Consider the following 16475-nt stretch of genomic DNA (forward strand, 5'->3'; position numbering starts at 1 on the left):
TTTATTTTTCAAATCAATTTCACTCTTCATTTCTGACGCAGTTGCTCTCCAACATTTTATTTCAAACCGGCATGCTATATTTTTTTAGTCCCACCTCTAGACACCAAAGAGCTCTATGAGAGCCCCCTCTTATTATAAGATAAATAAACAATCGCGGGAAAATAATACAAGCAATTAAAACTTACAATGTGAGATCCCAGTGAAACTATTGTTTTTTTGTAGGGACTCACGTTTTAAATGAAATAAGCTTTATTATAGAATATATACATTTAAAAAACATTCAGTGAAGCCGATGGTGTGGAAAGAAATACAATTAGAAGTGTAATTATTGGATCTAAACTATTACTTACCTTATGCGGGCATGGAATGGAGGTAATCCGAACTCAAATGTGGACTTCTTGGTCGTAAAATTGTTTTCGAGAAGCTTGGCAAACACAGCAGTTTTCTGTGGAAGCTTCGGTCAAGTCGCTACACACTTTACCATCCATCATGCTGCAAACCATCAGATAATGAACACTAGAGTTTGAGATTGTCGTTGGAATCAATCTTTATACCTATTCTCAAACATCTCAACCAACCGACTCCTCGTCTCCTCATTTGTGAATTCAACTATACAAAACTTTTTATCGGTCTGTCACTAGGGTTCCTAGTACCAACCCCTTTTTGCCTTTCTCGTATACAAAGTATACGTAAAGGCTATAGGATCACTCCAAAACCGAACTTTTGATAGAAGGCTCGGAGACCCATAGTGTTATATACCAATCGATTCAGTTTGACGAATTGAGGTGATGTCTGTATGTGTGTGTGTGTGTGTGTGTGTGTGTGTGTGTGTGTGTGTGTACAAAAATGTGAGACACACTTTTTGGTACTTAGCATAATTCGATTTGCTCGCAACAAGTTGCAGTCGACGCGGATTGCGGTCTAGTTGTTTCCTATTGAAAATTGGCTCGATCGATCATTGCATTCCAAAGTTATTGAAAAAACATTGTTTTTCTGCCAAGGGTCCCCCCTTGAGAAAAAAAAATTCAAAAACGAAAAAAAAAAATTGTTTTCAAAGATTGCAGCAATGCATTTAAGTGACCGCAAATGCATATGAATTGATGGAAAAAGTGAAATATATCTCCCTAAAGTGCTATTTCGACCGCTCTTATGTGTTTTTCTTATTATTTTAATGCGCGAGAAAGGCACCACCAACGCTAGGTGGATTGATCTGGGTTTTTGTAGTACCAGCTCGATCGTCAAAGCATATCAGAATTTTAATTCCAATGATTTTTCTTTAAAATAACGTGTGTTATAATTAGATTATTCGATAAAAATGTTTCTTTGATTTCATATCAAAATTATATCAACATTAGTTATGTTTTTTTCCGAAGTTGCCTCCATTGTTTTGTACACAGGTATTGGAGAAAAAATCTTAGATAACCACCTTCAGTATAACTTGAACCACGTACATTATACATACCTACATTATAGATAAGAATCCGTCGTTTGTAGCGTTCTTTATTTTCATCCATAATGCAGGCAATTCAATTTGCAGTACATTTTTGTACCGAATAAATATATCAACGTTTGTTATAATGTTGATATAAAGGTATCAGCCTCGCACACAGCGATGTCAGATCTACGGAAATTTCCGTAGATCTACGGAATTGAGTGCTTTCTACGGATTTACGGATCCGTAGATAAAACTACGGAAATTTGAAAATTTCTGCGGAAATCTACGGATTTTTTTACTAGCACACTTTTAGTTTCAATTGATCTGGTATCAAATTTAGTTCAAGTTGAGTAAACAATATATATATATATATATATCAGTTCCTGATATATGTGCATCTATTTAGAGGGAAAGACCGTTACAAATATTTTTTGAAAGTTATGTCCTATTGGTCTCTGAAAGGTCAAGGAGAGATAATAATAAATTATTTTTTAAATGAAAAAATCAAAAATTGTTTTGATTTATTAAAGATTGTTTCGAAAATTCTAAAAAATAATGGAAATTTTATTGTTGCTTCCTCAATTTATTAATTTCAGACAAAAATAATCCGAGGAGGACATGTTTTATTTTAATAATTGTATCGGCTTCATTCAATTTTAAATATGAATATATAACTCACAGACGAAAAAAGTGGATTTATCGGTAGATGGCGCATTCATACACCCAAACAATTCAAAACATTCAAATCTCTTTGATTTATGGGATGTGTAGATTATTTATGCATAAGGTTAACCGCATTTTCATGATAGAATTAGAGGCGAAAACATTAGAATTAATAGTTCCAGATTTTTTTTATATCGTAGTGGATTTTAAAAAGCGATCCGTGGACAATTTTCGTTACGATTTGAATCGAATGAACTTCTGTCTTGCTTCCATTTGAAGAGAAAGGGAAGAAAATCAGCATTGAAGAGAGATCAATTTCCACGCTGATACTCTTCCCTCCCTTCCTTTGCATTATGAAAGCAATCTTTAATTTTTTTTTCTGCTCGATCATTGACCGAGATTACCATTGCATAAAGTCCAGTAAAGAATCACATTGAAAATAATGTTTGTGTATGATCCATGAAGCTTGTTGCAAATAACTATTTCATTCAGTGAAATCGAACATCCTATTAAAATTCTTGAATAACACTCTTGCTCTTGTGTTATAATCCTGAAGCTAAGTTTGAACAGCCATGTGAGCAATCTTTGTGGAATTAAGGATTCACCTTCGACCAGTTGGAAGTCAGTTAAGGAAGGTCCCACTGATTGAAAGCGAAGGAGGTAAGCCCAACATTTGGTCCATCGAACCCAATAATCCGGCTCGATGGACCATTATATTGAATTACCGGACCCTGTTCAGCATAGAGAGAGAGTTAATTAGAGTGCGCTGTCATAAACGTAATTAATTTCATGGCTCAAGAGAACCCTGGATTCTTCACTGCACAATTCATAACACAGCTGAAACATTTATTAAACATTTTATTACATACGCATCATTGCTTGAAAAAATATACTGGCGGAGTCCAACTGGGGCATAATGGTGCACGCGACCCTCCAAACTGAATATTTCCCCTCAAATTTATTTGTTTACGTCAAAATTGTTCTTAAAAATGATTTTTTGCCAATTTTTTAAAATCCTGGAGGAAATTCCCATTTGACATTTCAATGTAAATTGCTTCGAAAAACCCTTCAGGGATTCATCCGGAAGTGCCGTAAGGAATTCTTTTAGAAACTCCTTCGGAAATCCACTCAAGTTCTCCTTCAGAAAATCCTTCAAAAATTCGTTTGTAAATTCCTCCAAAAATACTTTCGGGGCTCCTCCAGGAGTTCCAAATAATTTTCAAAAAACCCACCTTTAATTTCATTGCACATTCTTCCAGGGATACCTTCGGAAAAGTCCTTGTAAATTGCTTCAGAAGTATCTTCAAAAGTTTCTACGCGAAATCCTCTGAAAATTATTCTTAAGAATGTGAATGTCAAACATTCTTTTACAAACTTTGTAATTTACTTTAGTAATTCGTTCGGATACTCCTAGAGCTTCGTCCTATAATTTTCTAGAGGAAATTCCAAAAGAACTACTGGATAAATTTTTAAATTAATAGAGTAGTGTAGCGATTTTCCAAAAAGTTGATAATTTTTTTGGATTACTTACCAAATTAATTCATGGGTAATTTCACCTGTCATAAGACGAGTTTAAACAATCCCATTGAATTCCACCACTTAATTGTATCCTGACAGATACGTATTTCGACCTCAACAGTAAGGCCGTCTTCAGTGTCTTGTACTTGACTCGACTTAGACACTGAAGACGGCCTTACTGTTGAGGTCGAAATACGTATCTGTCAGGATACAATTAAGTGGTGGAATTCAATGGGATTGTTTAAACTCGTCTTATGACAGGTGAAAACATTCCACTAAAAAGCTCAAAATAATTTTCTTATCAAAATGGGTAATTTGTTCGCATAGAATTATTTAAAGTCTTTACAAAAAATGTCAAGAAGACTTTCCAAAGAACTATGGATAAATTTATGACATACTATTTAATCCAGTACTTGCTCCATAAATTCCTTGAAATTGAATAAAAAGATGTTTAGTAATAGATGGATTGTAATCTCAATATTTTGAGGATTTTCTTGGTTTGCAATCTTAATTTCACTGTAAAAATATTTTTGCAATCAAGCTTCGCATATGTACTTTATTAATGTTGTTAAATTAGAAATTCTGCTACTCTTATATTTTATGTGCAAGCATAAATATAATTTAAATGCATGTGAAATATTTTTCATTGGCTCCTTTTCATATATTTTATGTGCGGCAGCCAATAATAATCATTAGACCTTAGGGTGGCTCAAAAAACACTTTTCCGATTTTTTTGATGGGCCGCCCTCTTATTTGGATCTATTTGATGCCCGCACATAAGCCAAATCGGTCAACGTTTGGGCGGTGCTAAACTCGTTAGAAGTTCATATGGAAAAATGGATGCAGAAACATCCAAAAACAGTGATTTGCAGTTGGCCGGCACAATTACCTGTTATTAAAACCGTTTCAAGCTGATTTAGTTTTTTCTCGAATTTTACATAAATAAGAATTGCGCTGAGATATTTATTTTAGATATTCGCAAATGTTGCAGTTTGGGAAACATTGAGAAACGAAGACAAGATGTTTTTAACAAATTTTCAAATCTGAGTTTGGCTTCGATATTTTGCAAATCATCCTTGGTTCGATAGGTGGTCGGACTTGTTACCACTCTCGGGAACCTTCCAATTACTGGGCGAAATACGACATGGAAACCTTCTGGCTCAACGAGATAGTTGATGATTTTTCCGCTGCAGGAACCCGATAAAGACGAAGACGCTGCGCGATTATTCGCCTTTTTGAATTATGTTGCCGAAACCAGTCAATCCGTTGCTATTTTCAGTGATGGCCATCGTAGAAACACGCCCTTTTACTCTTGATATTGGCAACGTTTTTGAGCTCCAAACACTATTTCAAGCTGCTGAGCCTATCCAACGGCTTCCGGAGATCCGAAGCTTCAAGCAGTAATTTCGAGTCGAACCAGCCACGATCGTGAAGCTTCAATATGATTCTTCATCTTATCTCGAATCATTTAGTTTGTTCTCACGATTCGGTGCTGATAATCCGAGAGCGCAAGTTAGCGAAGCAAGTTAACTCCCTCGGCAGCTGTTGTTGCTTCGCTAATTTGCGCTCTTGGATTATCAGCACCGAAAGACCAATGTTTGCTTTATTGGAAATGCTGGTTCCTCTATGTTGAATGAGTGGATTGAAGAAAATGTCTATTGCCATTTGTCGACGGATCTCCCAGCCGGTGTTGACTGCTGCGGAAACATGCGGCGTTACGCGTAGAACTAAAGTTCGCAGAGGTTGCAGCCCAAATCAGCTATTCATTACCAGCAAGCGGAATACGATTTAAGTTCTATGATCGCAAAAATATTTATAGAAAATTGGATAACATGTTTGTTTTTAGCTTACGTCTTTTGTCTAGTCCTTATATGTGGATACAATACATGATTGATCGCAACTCTTATGCACAATTTTGTGGCAATGTTTCTAATAGCTGTATAAGTAAAATTAACATAAATCAGGAAACATTACTTCTAATAAACTACACGAAAATGCTAAGAATGCAAGAGCAACTTTCTAATTCGCTCATCCGCCATTTCGGTGATTAATAATAATAATAATCATTTATTGAAACGCTTTTGATTTTTATGTGCGCGAATTGATAGCTGGTCAACTATGGGTAAATACATTTAAAATTTATCATTAAATCTAATAAATCATAAATGCTTGACATCCGTTTTTCATATGTTTCTTTTAAATTCTATTGGCAATGAATAGACTTTAAATGCTGCACATAAAATTGAGTTTAGGGAAGCAGATTTGCTTCTATATGTTTAACGCACATGAAAAATATTTTGGATTTGATTGGCACCGCCAGCACTACAGCTTAATTAATTTGAAATGTTTTGAAAAATAAAAAGTCCATAATATTAAACTGATTTTTATTTTTATTTTTTTTTTAACAGAGTTCAATAAATAAAATGCAAAAACGGTAGTATCAGCGTTGGAAACAGTTACTGTCAAAAATATGTATAGCAACTGCCATTACGGCGAGTGTGGAAGTGTGTGTATAGGGCACTATGCCTTGAATCTATTTTTTTAGGTTTTTCATGAAAGTTAGGATATAACAAGACTAGTAACTATAAATTTTGACGGTTAGTGGTCTTGTTGTTATCTAACTTCTATGCAGTGAGACAAGTTAGAGATCAGTCGTGTAATGTTATGTATACGGGGCCATCCAGAAACCACGTGGTCATATTTTTGAAGATTTTCAACCCCTCCTCCCCCCATGTGGCTTATCGTGGTCATTTGGCAGACCCCCCCCCCCCTTTGACCACGTGGTTTTTTTCAAGTAATTTTTTTTTTTTAAAAAACCTTATATAACTAAAACATATGGTTAATCCGATCAATTTTGAAGATGGACAATTTCAACAGATTCAAAATCAAACTAAACCCAGCATGGAAATTATAAATTTTCATGAATTCGAACATTTTGATTATGTTATCAAGTTGTAATGTGTATCAGGTATTAGTATATCTAGAACTCGCACACCTTCGATGCATCAGGAGGGAACAAAAAAATGTGGACTCGCGAATATGTTATAAAAATTTGTAATGGTTTAGAAATATTCCAAAATATCCCTATATATATTTTTTTTATTTCTGTTTTGGTGATTTTTTTAAAATAATTATGAAGTTCACCACTGAATATCCCTATAGACTCCTAAGAGTATTTGGGATATTCCGTAGCTCTGGAGGTACTGGAAATTATTAAGATATATTAACCTCAGCGAAGCATCTGAACTGAACTGAAGGTTTTTCTAAGGGCATACAAGTTTTATTCAGAATCTTAAAACTCTCTTCATTATGCCAAGATTCTATAATTCTAATAAGAACCGTAACACAATGTCCTTAATATTCCTTTGCCTGAATTATACAGTTTTGGCTTAAAATGCAAGTTTTCATTTTAAATCTACAGTCTTTAATATCTTTGGGTTCCTTTTGGTATTCTAGAATTTATTGTTATATTTTGGTATTTAACCCTCTCAGGACGATTTTTTACATGGATTTAACGTACATATTTAGGGGTTTCCACTCGATCTTGCCAAAACTAGTATAGAAAGAACTAAAAAGTCGTACTTTTTTCATAGGCCAAACTGCTCTGAAGTACATATCCTCGAAAGTAACAAAATCATGTCAAGAAACAAAATGTCCTAAGACATGATATTACGGAGTTTTGAAACGACCCGATCAACCAAGTCCTGAACGATGTATCCGTGCATCGCTAAGCATCCAAGCAGGTCCATTGAGCCAATGCGATTTCATTTATTACTTTCAAGACCTTCCATGAGTCGATGTTCTAAGATACGATATCGACTGAAATGAAAACTCAGCCTAGAAAATTAAAAAAAAATTCCATAACAATTAGGAAATTTCCAATAAGAAATCATGGAATTAGCAATAAAAAAATATCAAATTTTCTACAAATAATGCAAAATTTCCATAAACAATTAAGAATTTTCCACAAAACAAAAATAAATTAACACTTTTAAAACCAAAAATTACAAACATAAAAGAAGAATTTTCCATAAAGAAATCAAAATGTTCCACGGAAAAAATACAAACATTCCATAAATAAATCAATATTAGAAAAAAAATATTACAAAAAAAAAATTACAAAATTTTCAACAAAATAAAAATTTTTTAACCAAAAATTAAAACCTTTCCATGAAAAAATCAATAATGAGCATTGAAAAAAGGAAATTTTCTATCAAAGAATATGAAAACGCAATAAAACTATGCATTTTTCCATAGATCAACCCTTCTTTAAAAGCGTTTGAAGTTCATGAAAATTTTATCAATTTGGTTGCTTTGCTTTCTTATTTTCTTATTTTAGCACCGCACTCTAGATCAATTTCCGTGCGTTTGTTCTCTTTTCCCCAACAGCTGACCAAAAATTGTATTTTAATGACTTTTTACATTTCCCCGTTAAATTCACTAACTTGTATATACAAACATTGCGGATCCCAAAACGAATCGATTAGGGGAGAATCTTGCAAATCGGTCAACCGGTTCGCAAGTTAAATCGTCAAGAAGGAAATCTCAACTCATTTTTATTATATAGAGATTATTTGTAGAAAAAAATATTTATTTTGTGAAAAATTTTGTAATTGTTCATTGTTAATATTGATTTATTCATGTAAATTTTGTATTTTTTTCGTGGAACATTTTGATTTCTTTATGGGAAATTCTTATTTTACAATTGCAGTTTTTGCTTTCAAAAGTGCTAATTTATTATTATTGATTTATTATTATTGTTGGAATTTACGCTGGAGTTGATTTGTTTTTTTTTCATTAACAATTTGTAGCAAAATTTCCAAGCAAAATTTTTCACAGAGAATTGTTCAAAAATCATTCGGAATGCCAGCACTTTATCAGGATTGTATGAAGTAAAGTCAAAGTTTTTACAGGCAATTTCTTTACTGGATTTTTCCTGAATATCCACAAGAAATTCTTTTGAAGTTTTTTTTCTTGGATTATTGTAAAAACATGAACATTTTTCAAAATTGTAGCTGCAGACCGCTAATGCAAAAGTGTCAGCGGCGCGATGCCAAAAACCATCTGTGGTGGTGGCGCGGCGGATTTTTTCTTTATATTTTCCCATTTTTCCTTTCCAATTTTTTTTGTGGAAATTGAGACTGAATCGCAACCTGTTTTTTCGTTTATTTTTTTATGGAAATGGGCTACGGCTAAGATGGTCAAAAAACGCAGATACGCATCGACGTTGCGACCGACGCTGCGTTACCGGTTATTTTCGATGCACACCTACGTCTTTTCAACGCTGAGTTGAAAAGACGCTACGTGGGCATCGGTTCTAAGATGCGCTTTGCGTTTAATGATTTGTATTTTTTACACCGCTATTGTTATTCACCAAAAACTTTTCGTATAAAAAAAGACCACGTGGTTCGAGAGCAACACCCCCCTCCCCCCATGTGGCTTATCGTGGTCATTTTGCAAACCCCCCCCCCCTCCCCCCATATATGACCACGTGGTTTCTGGACGGCCCCTACTAGGATAATGAAGGGGCGCCGAAATAGAGCAAGGCAAAATTTTTGAGTGAATCTACGGAATTGATGATGAAGCAATCTGGCATCGCTGCTCGCACATTAGGAAAGATCTATTTATTACGTAACGCAAAAAATAGCATTTTATACACCGCTCTCCCCCATGTCATACTTTTTGTATGAAGTATCCCAAGTAACATTTCAAGTTTTATTCCACTCTAAGAATGGTTTTCAAGATCAATTTATAAGATCTAACAATAAAACCAAATAATACACGGCATTTCTGTTGACCACTATAATGCTACGTTTAGACAAGGCAAGTGAATTGAGCAAGTTGCTTGAATCGAACGCGAATTGAGCGTGTAAACAACTTAATTCATTTCACTTGAACGAAAAGAAAGTTGATCATGTTCAACTTTTGGCAAGTCAATTGAATTCAACTGAGTTGTTCAATTCACTTGTTCTGTCAAAACGTTGCATAATGTAGCATAATTTGAACGTGATTCTACTAACACTGCTTCCCGAAGCACGTAATGCTAAGTAAATAAAATTTAAATTGTTTTTTTACTCGAGTACTTTACTAGAGTGGGGGTGGTTGATTTTAGAGCTCTGTCGCAATATGTTGATATTGATTGTACGTTATTCATAATTAATGTAAAAATTCACAGAAATTTAGTGATTTTAATTTTAATAATAAAATTTGAAAACTTTACTGTCCGTTTTTTTTTTTCAAAACTAAGTTTTTGCCACATGCACTCTTTTGCACTTGACTTCCTGGAAGATTTGTACATGGAACTCATGTGTAAACTTTGACATCAAAATGCTTTTTATCAAGATAAAGCTTGTTGGCTACTAAACTCATCTCATGTTTCGTGTGTAAAATAAAGTGATAATTGCAATTTTAAGTTGATTTGGACATTTTTTTGTCTGACTTTTGTTTATATTTGAAAATAACAAACCTTAACTGACCAGGTATAATCGAAATCCGAAGTGTAATTAACCAGTAATCGTGCAGGCGTTCTGTGTGTATGCCAACCGGAATCCTCTGTTGGCCACATCCGGCGTCTCGTTATCATCCCACACGACATAAACTACGAATGGCTTTACTTGACCTAAAGCAGAATCAATTTTACATTATCAATCATAAATGAATAACAGCATTTTCTTACTTGTTACTGGAAATATTCCAAGACCACAGAATCTATCGTTAAAAACAGCTCCCGCCGCATTCGCATCAGTGACCAGAGGATCCGGAATCACCACATAGTCCGTAGTACAGACATCTCCATTCTCGCCCAAAATTCCCATTCCGACCAAAGCAGGGTCAACTACTTCAGCATCGCCCGATACTGTGAACGCGTACGATCCATCCGATGTTGGCTATCCAATTGATGAAACAATTAATCTTAAGTTTTATTTATACTTTCCTATTCTTACCAAACTATATGTGATTGTGCACCGATCTGCACCAGCTCGAATGCAGATTCCGTATCGTTGCCCAGCGATCTGCCTCGTTCCGGTAGCTCCAAGTGAGTTCAAATTTGGATTTGCCCCAAAACCGTAGTTGAAGCTACTGATCACCCCAGTTGAGTCCAAATAGTACTGCAAACAACCGTCCGGAGCTCGTAACTCTGAGTCACAAGCAATTTGAGATAACTGCAAGTTCCACATTCGACCTAGAGTAGATCCAGCCGTAGTAGACACCCTAATAGTAATAGGACTCAGACCATCGAAGTTTACATACACATGTTGACCTGTATTTTCACCACAAATCGGAGGAACTTCCGAACTACCACCGGTTATTGTTAGAACATCCGTAACACAGTTTCCATCGCCATCCGGTTGAGCGAGCGTCAGAGAACGAAAATCAATTCTCAATTGACAAACTGATGAACTGCATGGGGTAATGGTGAAAGTGCATGTGCCTCCAGCGTTGAATGTTCCTGGATATCCAGTGTTCGTGAAATAAGTGCTGTTGAGATTGGTTGAACCTCCACATGTTCTGCTGACTGTAAAACTAAATTATTTCACTTGTTCGGGATATGTCACTTCATTTCTACTCACATATACAACATGTGGCTTGGGCGGTAAGGGTGCTGCATGTGCCACCAGCAATACCCAGGTTATCAGCACACTCTCCACGAATCAAGCACGTCCCCCTCAAACCGTTCGTGGCATTACAAGGAATATTGGCAATGCGACCAATCGAGTAGAAAGGGAAGACTAACAAACAAATCCAATTCAGATTAAACTCCGTTTAGTAAAACCAATCTTCTTCAAACTCACGTCTTGCTTGCCGATGTCCTTCCACCAAATCGAACTCGGTTTCCGTACGTACGACATCACTGAGCGTGGCTGCGAATCGTAAACTACCGAAAAGCACGCACCAAATTAGCCAAAGCATATCTAAGTGGCTCGTTCACAGTCGCCTGAGGTCACTTGAAACTTGCTCTTGGAACGGAGTAGAAGCGAATCCTATCTTATGGAGCCACGCCGACAAACTGCTGGTCCAGATAGTGAGCGTAAAAATAAACACGCGACAAGTGGCTTGCTTCCGATTCCTGGATGATGTGCTTGGGATGGAGAAAATCAGTTCGAACAAACATTCGAGGGGGTTGCTCGTAAACTGCGAAATAAAGCTTTCTACTAAATTTATAAACTACCAACTATGTATGATTGCCCAGTTGTATAATATTCAAAGACAATAAATAGATTGCTCCAATTTTGATAAGTTCTTTCCATTTTGATACGTCAAGCTCTCAGTTGACTCAATTGGAAAGCATAACGAAAATTCAACAATGACAATAAATAAGCACGAGTTGATATTATTTGTGAACATCCCTCACATAATGATCAATTGGAATCTCAACATCAGCAGGTGCTTCTTTTGTAGCACCGGTAAAGAGTGAGAAGAAATTGTACGTGCTAATTAAACCTTTGTCAGAGTACTTTCATTTGGAGGCATGTACTTGCGCGCTTGTACGTTCATGTACATATGGTTGAATTGCTTATTGGTACATACCGAAATAGATGTGACAATCGTTTATCAACCAATGTCTAACAAGGGCGAAAGTCGTGTCGTACCTACATGTTTCCAATCATGTGCTGGATTAACCATGGTGAAAGTGTTACATTTCTGTAGTCATCTTTGTACCCTGCATTTTTGCATATGTGATTGTTATGTAATCAAAGTAATGGAAAAATTGTAACATATCTAATGTGAAAAGTTGCTGTTTTCTGCCGCTGCAACAGAGAACAGAGCAATATTTGTATAATAATCGCCCAATTTCGCCCACAGACATAATACAGATTTTAGTAGATTCTTGTATAGAAATGCAGGGATCTTACAAACGCCTGTTGGGTGATAAATAATCAATTATTGAGTATTATTGAACTGCTTTTGACCAATATAATATTTTAGATAATATATCGATTGATTCACAAAGGACTAGATTTTTTTCTCCAAATCCAATTTATAACCTAATTCTACTTGTTTCAACTCATTTCATGTATTGAAATGAAATAATTAATATTGAGCGTCTTAGGGGAAAATGTTACAAGGTTAAAATACTTCAATCTTCCATTTACTTCCGCTACACACTTAAATTTTTTTCACCGAGATCTCAGCAAAATGTTGAACTTTTACCGAGAATTGCACAGCCGTGCCCCAGCAAACATGTTTTTTGCCGAGATTTCTGTCAAAATTGCTGATAATCAGCAAATAATTTGCCGAAAATCAGCTAACAAACGCTATTTTTGACGGAATATCAGTTTTATATTTTGCTGGCGCACGGCTGTGCAGATTTTGCCGAGCTGCAGAAATAAAAACTGAGTGTGTATATTCACTTATCTATCAACAGATACGTATTTCGTTTTCTACTTGAAAACTTCTTCAGTGTTTTGTTATCGACGATAACAAATAAGAATTTCAAGTAGAAAACGAAATACGTATCTGTTGATAGATGAGTGAATATAGCGGAAGTAAATGGAAGATTGAAGTATTTTAACCTCATTTCATGTATCCATGTCTTCACTCCCATTAGTCCCATTTCCCCTCATGAATTGTGACCATCCAAATGGTCACGTATTTGCTTCGAGCAGTCACCAAAAGTATAAAATTATCGTTCTTTCGTTTGGCCATGCTAAAGCCACACGCACACGATATAATTACTTTCACTACTTGTTGTGTAAACAAATAAATTTATTCCAGATCGGGATATCGTCATGGGACTACAACCTGCAGGACGGTCACCAACATGCCATTGAAGGAACAGAAACACACTCGGCTCTCCACTTCTGGGTGAATGCGGCCTAAAAACACCTGAAACAGGACTCGGTCGTGTTGGCCTTTCGTTTCAAAAAGAATCATACCTACTTGCGAACGGAATATTATCGTTAGACCGGAGGGATAGGGTGTCCAAGTAACATTATTCTAGAACTTGAATAATTGAATAAAGCTCTGTTGAATAATTTACTGTTCGCATTAAGAAATTCACATAATTAATAGGTCTTCTTCTTATTGGCATTACATCCCCACACTGGGACAGAGCCGCCTCGCAGCTTAGTGTTCACTAAGCACTTCCACAGTTATTAACTGCGAGGTTTCTAAGCCAGGTTACCATTTTGGCATTCGTATATCATGAGGCTAGCACGATGATACTTTTATGCCCAGGGAAGTCGAGACAATTTCCAATCCGAAAATTGCCTAGACCGGCATCGGGAATCGAACCCAGCCACCCTAAGCATAGTCTTGCTTTGTAGCCGCGCGTCTTACCGCACGGCTAAGGAGGGCCCCGAATTAATAGGTCCTTCCGGTCAAAAATAGCGGGTCTTGATGTAGACGTATGTCGTCTTCTCATTGTATTACAAAAAAATTCATTAGCCTCGTTACAGAAATTAACCATCGATCAATGTAAACATCAGCATCATTAATTTAATAACCGTAATCTGGGATATCTTCGATCGGCAGGGTACCATTAATCAGTTTAAATATTTTAAATAAATGAACAAATTGGAATTTTCTGTTAATACAATTACTTAATGTGAATTAGGTATCTTGTTCTTGACTAAATTTGATGCCGAATGATATTACCTTTGAGAAACGTTTTTCTTATTTTGACGTTGGACAACGTCCTACCTGCAGGGGCTGTCGAAATTTAGTTTTGCTTTGCGCGGAAAGCAAAACGATCGGCTGGTCACCGAAAGTAAATTAATCAGAAATTGAAAATTTGTTTTTTATCCGGTCGTGTTTCACCAGTAAGCAGTGCGATCGGCCGGTCGTCGAAATCTAGTTTTGCTTTGCGCGGAAAGCATATATCCTATATATCCAGCATCCCAGTGATGTCTCGTGGAAGTGCAGATGACTCGTCGGCTTCTATCAAAACGAGTATCACGTCAACAATTTCCTACATATTCCTCAATTGACCTGCATTCGGACACGGCCGGCGCTGGTATTGCTTATTTGTGGGTCACCACTTCTTACACATTGAAGATGATGTTAGTCCCAAACTTCATCTGTTGGTTCTCTGGCTAATTACAGCTGACCTGGCAATAATAACCGTGGGCGGTCAATCATTCTCATGCTCGTTGGACAACGTCTTACCTGCAGGTACTGGGTGTCGGACCTCGTCGCTTGGAGAAGGCGTGCAACCCTGCTTGGCAAGTGTAACGTTATTCAAATTGAAATCTTATAGCATATTGGGTAATCTACACTACTGCTCACAAATGAAAAAAATATGGGATTATTTATTTGCATTTGCTCCATGCTACATGCTAAGTAGGCGGGATGCACCGCATATTATCCCCCTGGACCACGGCATACAAAAAACAAGGCAGGCTCATCACGTATGTAAACAGTCAGTTTGAATGTAAACATGTGACGTCACTGCTATCTGCGCACAAGCTGGACCGAGACGTTTTCTGTATACCGTGCCCCTGGACAAATCATAATCTAAATTTGGGGACCGTCACGAAATCATGAAGGGCCGATGCAGAGGCCGTGCACGCGTGTACGTGTCCATTACTCCATTTGATGCTGGGTACCTTGCGTGGACGCGACGTGCACGCAGTTTTAAAAACCGCTAGTGGACATCGGCTCTTAGATTTTGAACGTTAATAGAGCCTTTATCTTCCGATGGACTTTGGTGATTTATATATCAATCGCCTCGGATGAACACACTCACAACACGCACACGATTAACTATTAAAAATTTCAATTCTTGTCATACCCAGTGAAAATTTCAGATCCAACCAATCCCGTTCATGCTTTCCCAACACGGACATCAGAATGAGCGCTTTTGACCCGCCGTTTTATTTTCTCTGAGTATAGAAAGACCCGAGCATCGCGCTCGCGCGCATTTCTAATCGGGGAGTGGTCACAGAGAGGAGACAAAACCATGGCGTCGGTAGCAGTCCTAGCATCGATGACGTTGGTTTCTGCATCTGTAGCGTTTCAGCGAAAAACTATCGAGTGGCTATAGTCAGCGTCAGCGGCACCCTTGTCAAATATTCTTGCATTGCTCTTGATCTGTTTTTGTTGCAGTTAATTTGGAAGACGCACTATTGAAAATAAATTGATTTTTACAGATCAACTATTTTATAAAGGAAAATGTTGAGCCGAAATAAATGTTCATCAAAGTGCATATCATCATCGCTTGGCGACAGCAGAAATTTGGCTTCAGCAGCAGAATCACAAGCGCGCGTTGGAAGGAGACTCAGCAAAAATGTATTTGCATTGATGGCATCAGTAGCAGTCAACTAAATCAATTGTTGCATTGTCACGGCTCAACCTTCTCCTTTAAAAAATTGTGGTTCTGAAGAGAACCGAATTATTTTCTATAATGCGCCTCTCCAGACACTAACAGCGTCAAAACCAAACCAGAGACTTGAGATAAAATTTCACATACCTGATACTGATGTCATCCATGTGCATACATTTTTGCAGCGTCTCCCTCCGACGCGCGCTCGTGATTCTGCTATGGACGGCAACTTTCTGCCGTAGTGCCGTCATCAAGCAAAGAATATGCACTTTGATGAAAATTCGCCTCGGATCAATCTTCCCATTTGTAGAATGTTCGTACTGAGAAGAACCGATTAATTTCTAATAATGAACCTTCCGTATCACTAACAGCAACCACTAAATATATAATCTCGTGTCGTGCAGGCGGTTCGGGTTTTTAAAAAAGATCTTAACACAATTTATTCATTTAACTAGAACATTTATGTACACTTTTTAAATACGACAACCGACGCGGACACTTGATGACGTTGCATGCCACGTTCCGGTGGTTCGATGAAGAATTGCCTACATTGCGTGCCACGTTGCACCTAGGTTGGCCGGTTCATACCATGAC

At 36.9% G+C, this 16475-nt stretch overlaps 1 protein-coding gene across 1 annotated transcript; it reads right to left on the reverse strand.

Moving 5' to 3' along the window:
• Positions 1–10047: 10047 nt before the first annotated feature.
• LOC134215117 (uncharacterized) lies at positions 10048–11721 on the reverse strand. The gene is made up of 5 exons (XM_062694368.1): positions 11410–11721; positions 11188–11346; positions 10561–11132; positions 10293–10503; positions 10048–10235 (listed from the first exon to the last, which is right to left on the reverse strand). The coding sequence occupies exons 1-5, from the start codon at positions 11525–11527 to the stop codon at positions 10120–10122; spliced, it is 1176 nt and encodes a 391-aa protein (XP_062550352.1). The 5' UTR covers positions 11528–11721; the 3' UTR covers positions 10048–10119.
• Positions 11722–16475: the final 4754 nt, after the last annotated feature.

Source organism: Armigeres subalbatus, chromosome 2 (genome assembly GCF_024139115.2).
Source record: "Armigeres subalbatus isolate Guangzhou_Male chromosome 2, GZ_Asu_2, whole genome shotgun sequence".
In the NCBI taxonomy this organism is placed as follows: domain Eukaryota; kingdom Metazoa; phylum Arthropoda; class Insecta; order Diptera; family Culicidae; genus Armigeres; species Armigeres subalbatus.

What these genes read in the sequence shown, in the direction of transcription:
- LOC134215117 (XM_062694368.1), bottom strand. Translation starts at nt 11,527, where the DNA reads ATGCTTTGGCTAATTTGGTGCGTGCTTTTCGGTAGTTTACGATTCGCA. An exon ending in CCAAGCCACATGTTGTATAT is followed by an intron (nt 11,133 to 11,187) that starts GTGAGTAGAAAT and finishes TTAGTTTTACAG; the next exon opens with TCAGCAGAACATGTGGAGGT. An exon ending in GCACAATCACATATAGTTTG is followed by an intron (nt 10,504 to 10,560) that starts GTAAGAATAGGA and finishes TCAATTGGATAG; the next exon opens with CCAACATCGGATGGATCGTA.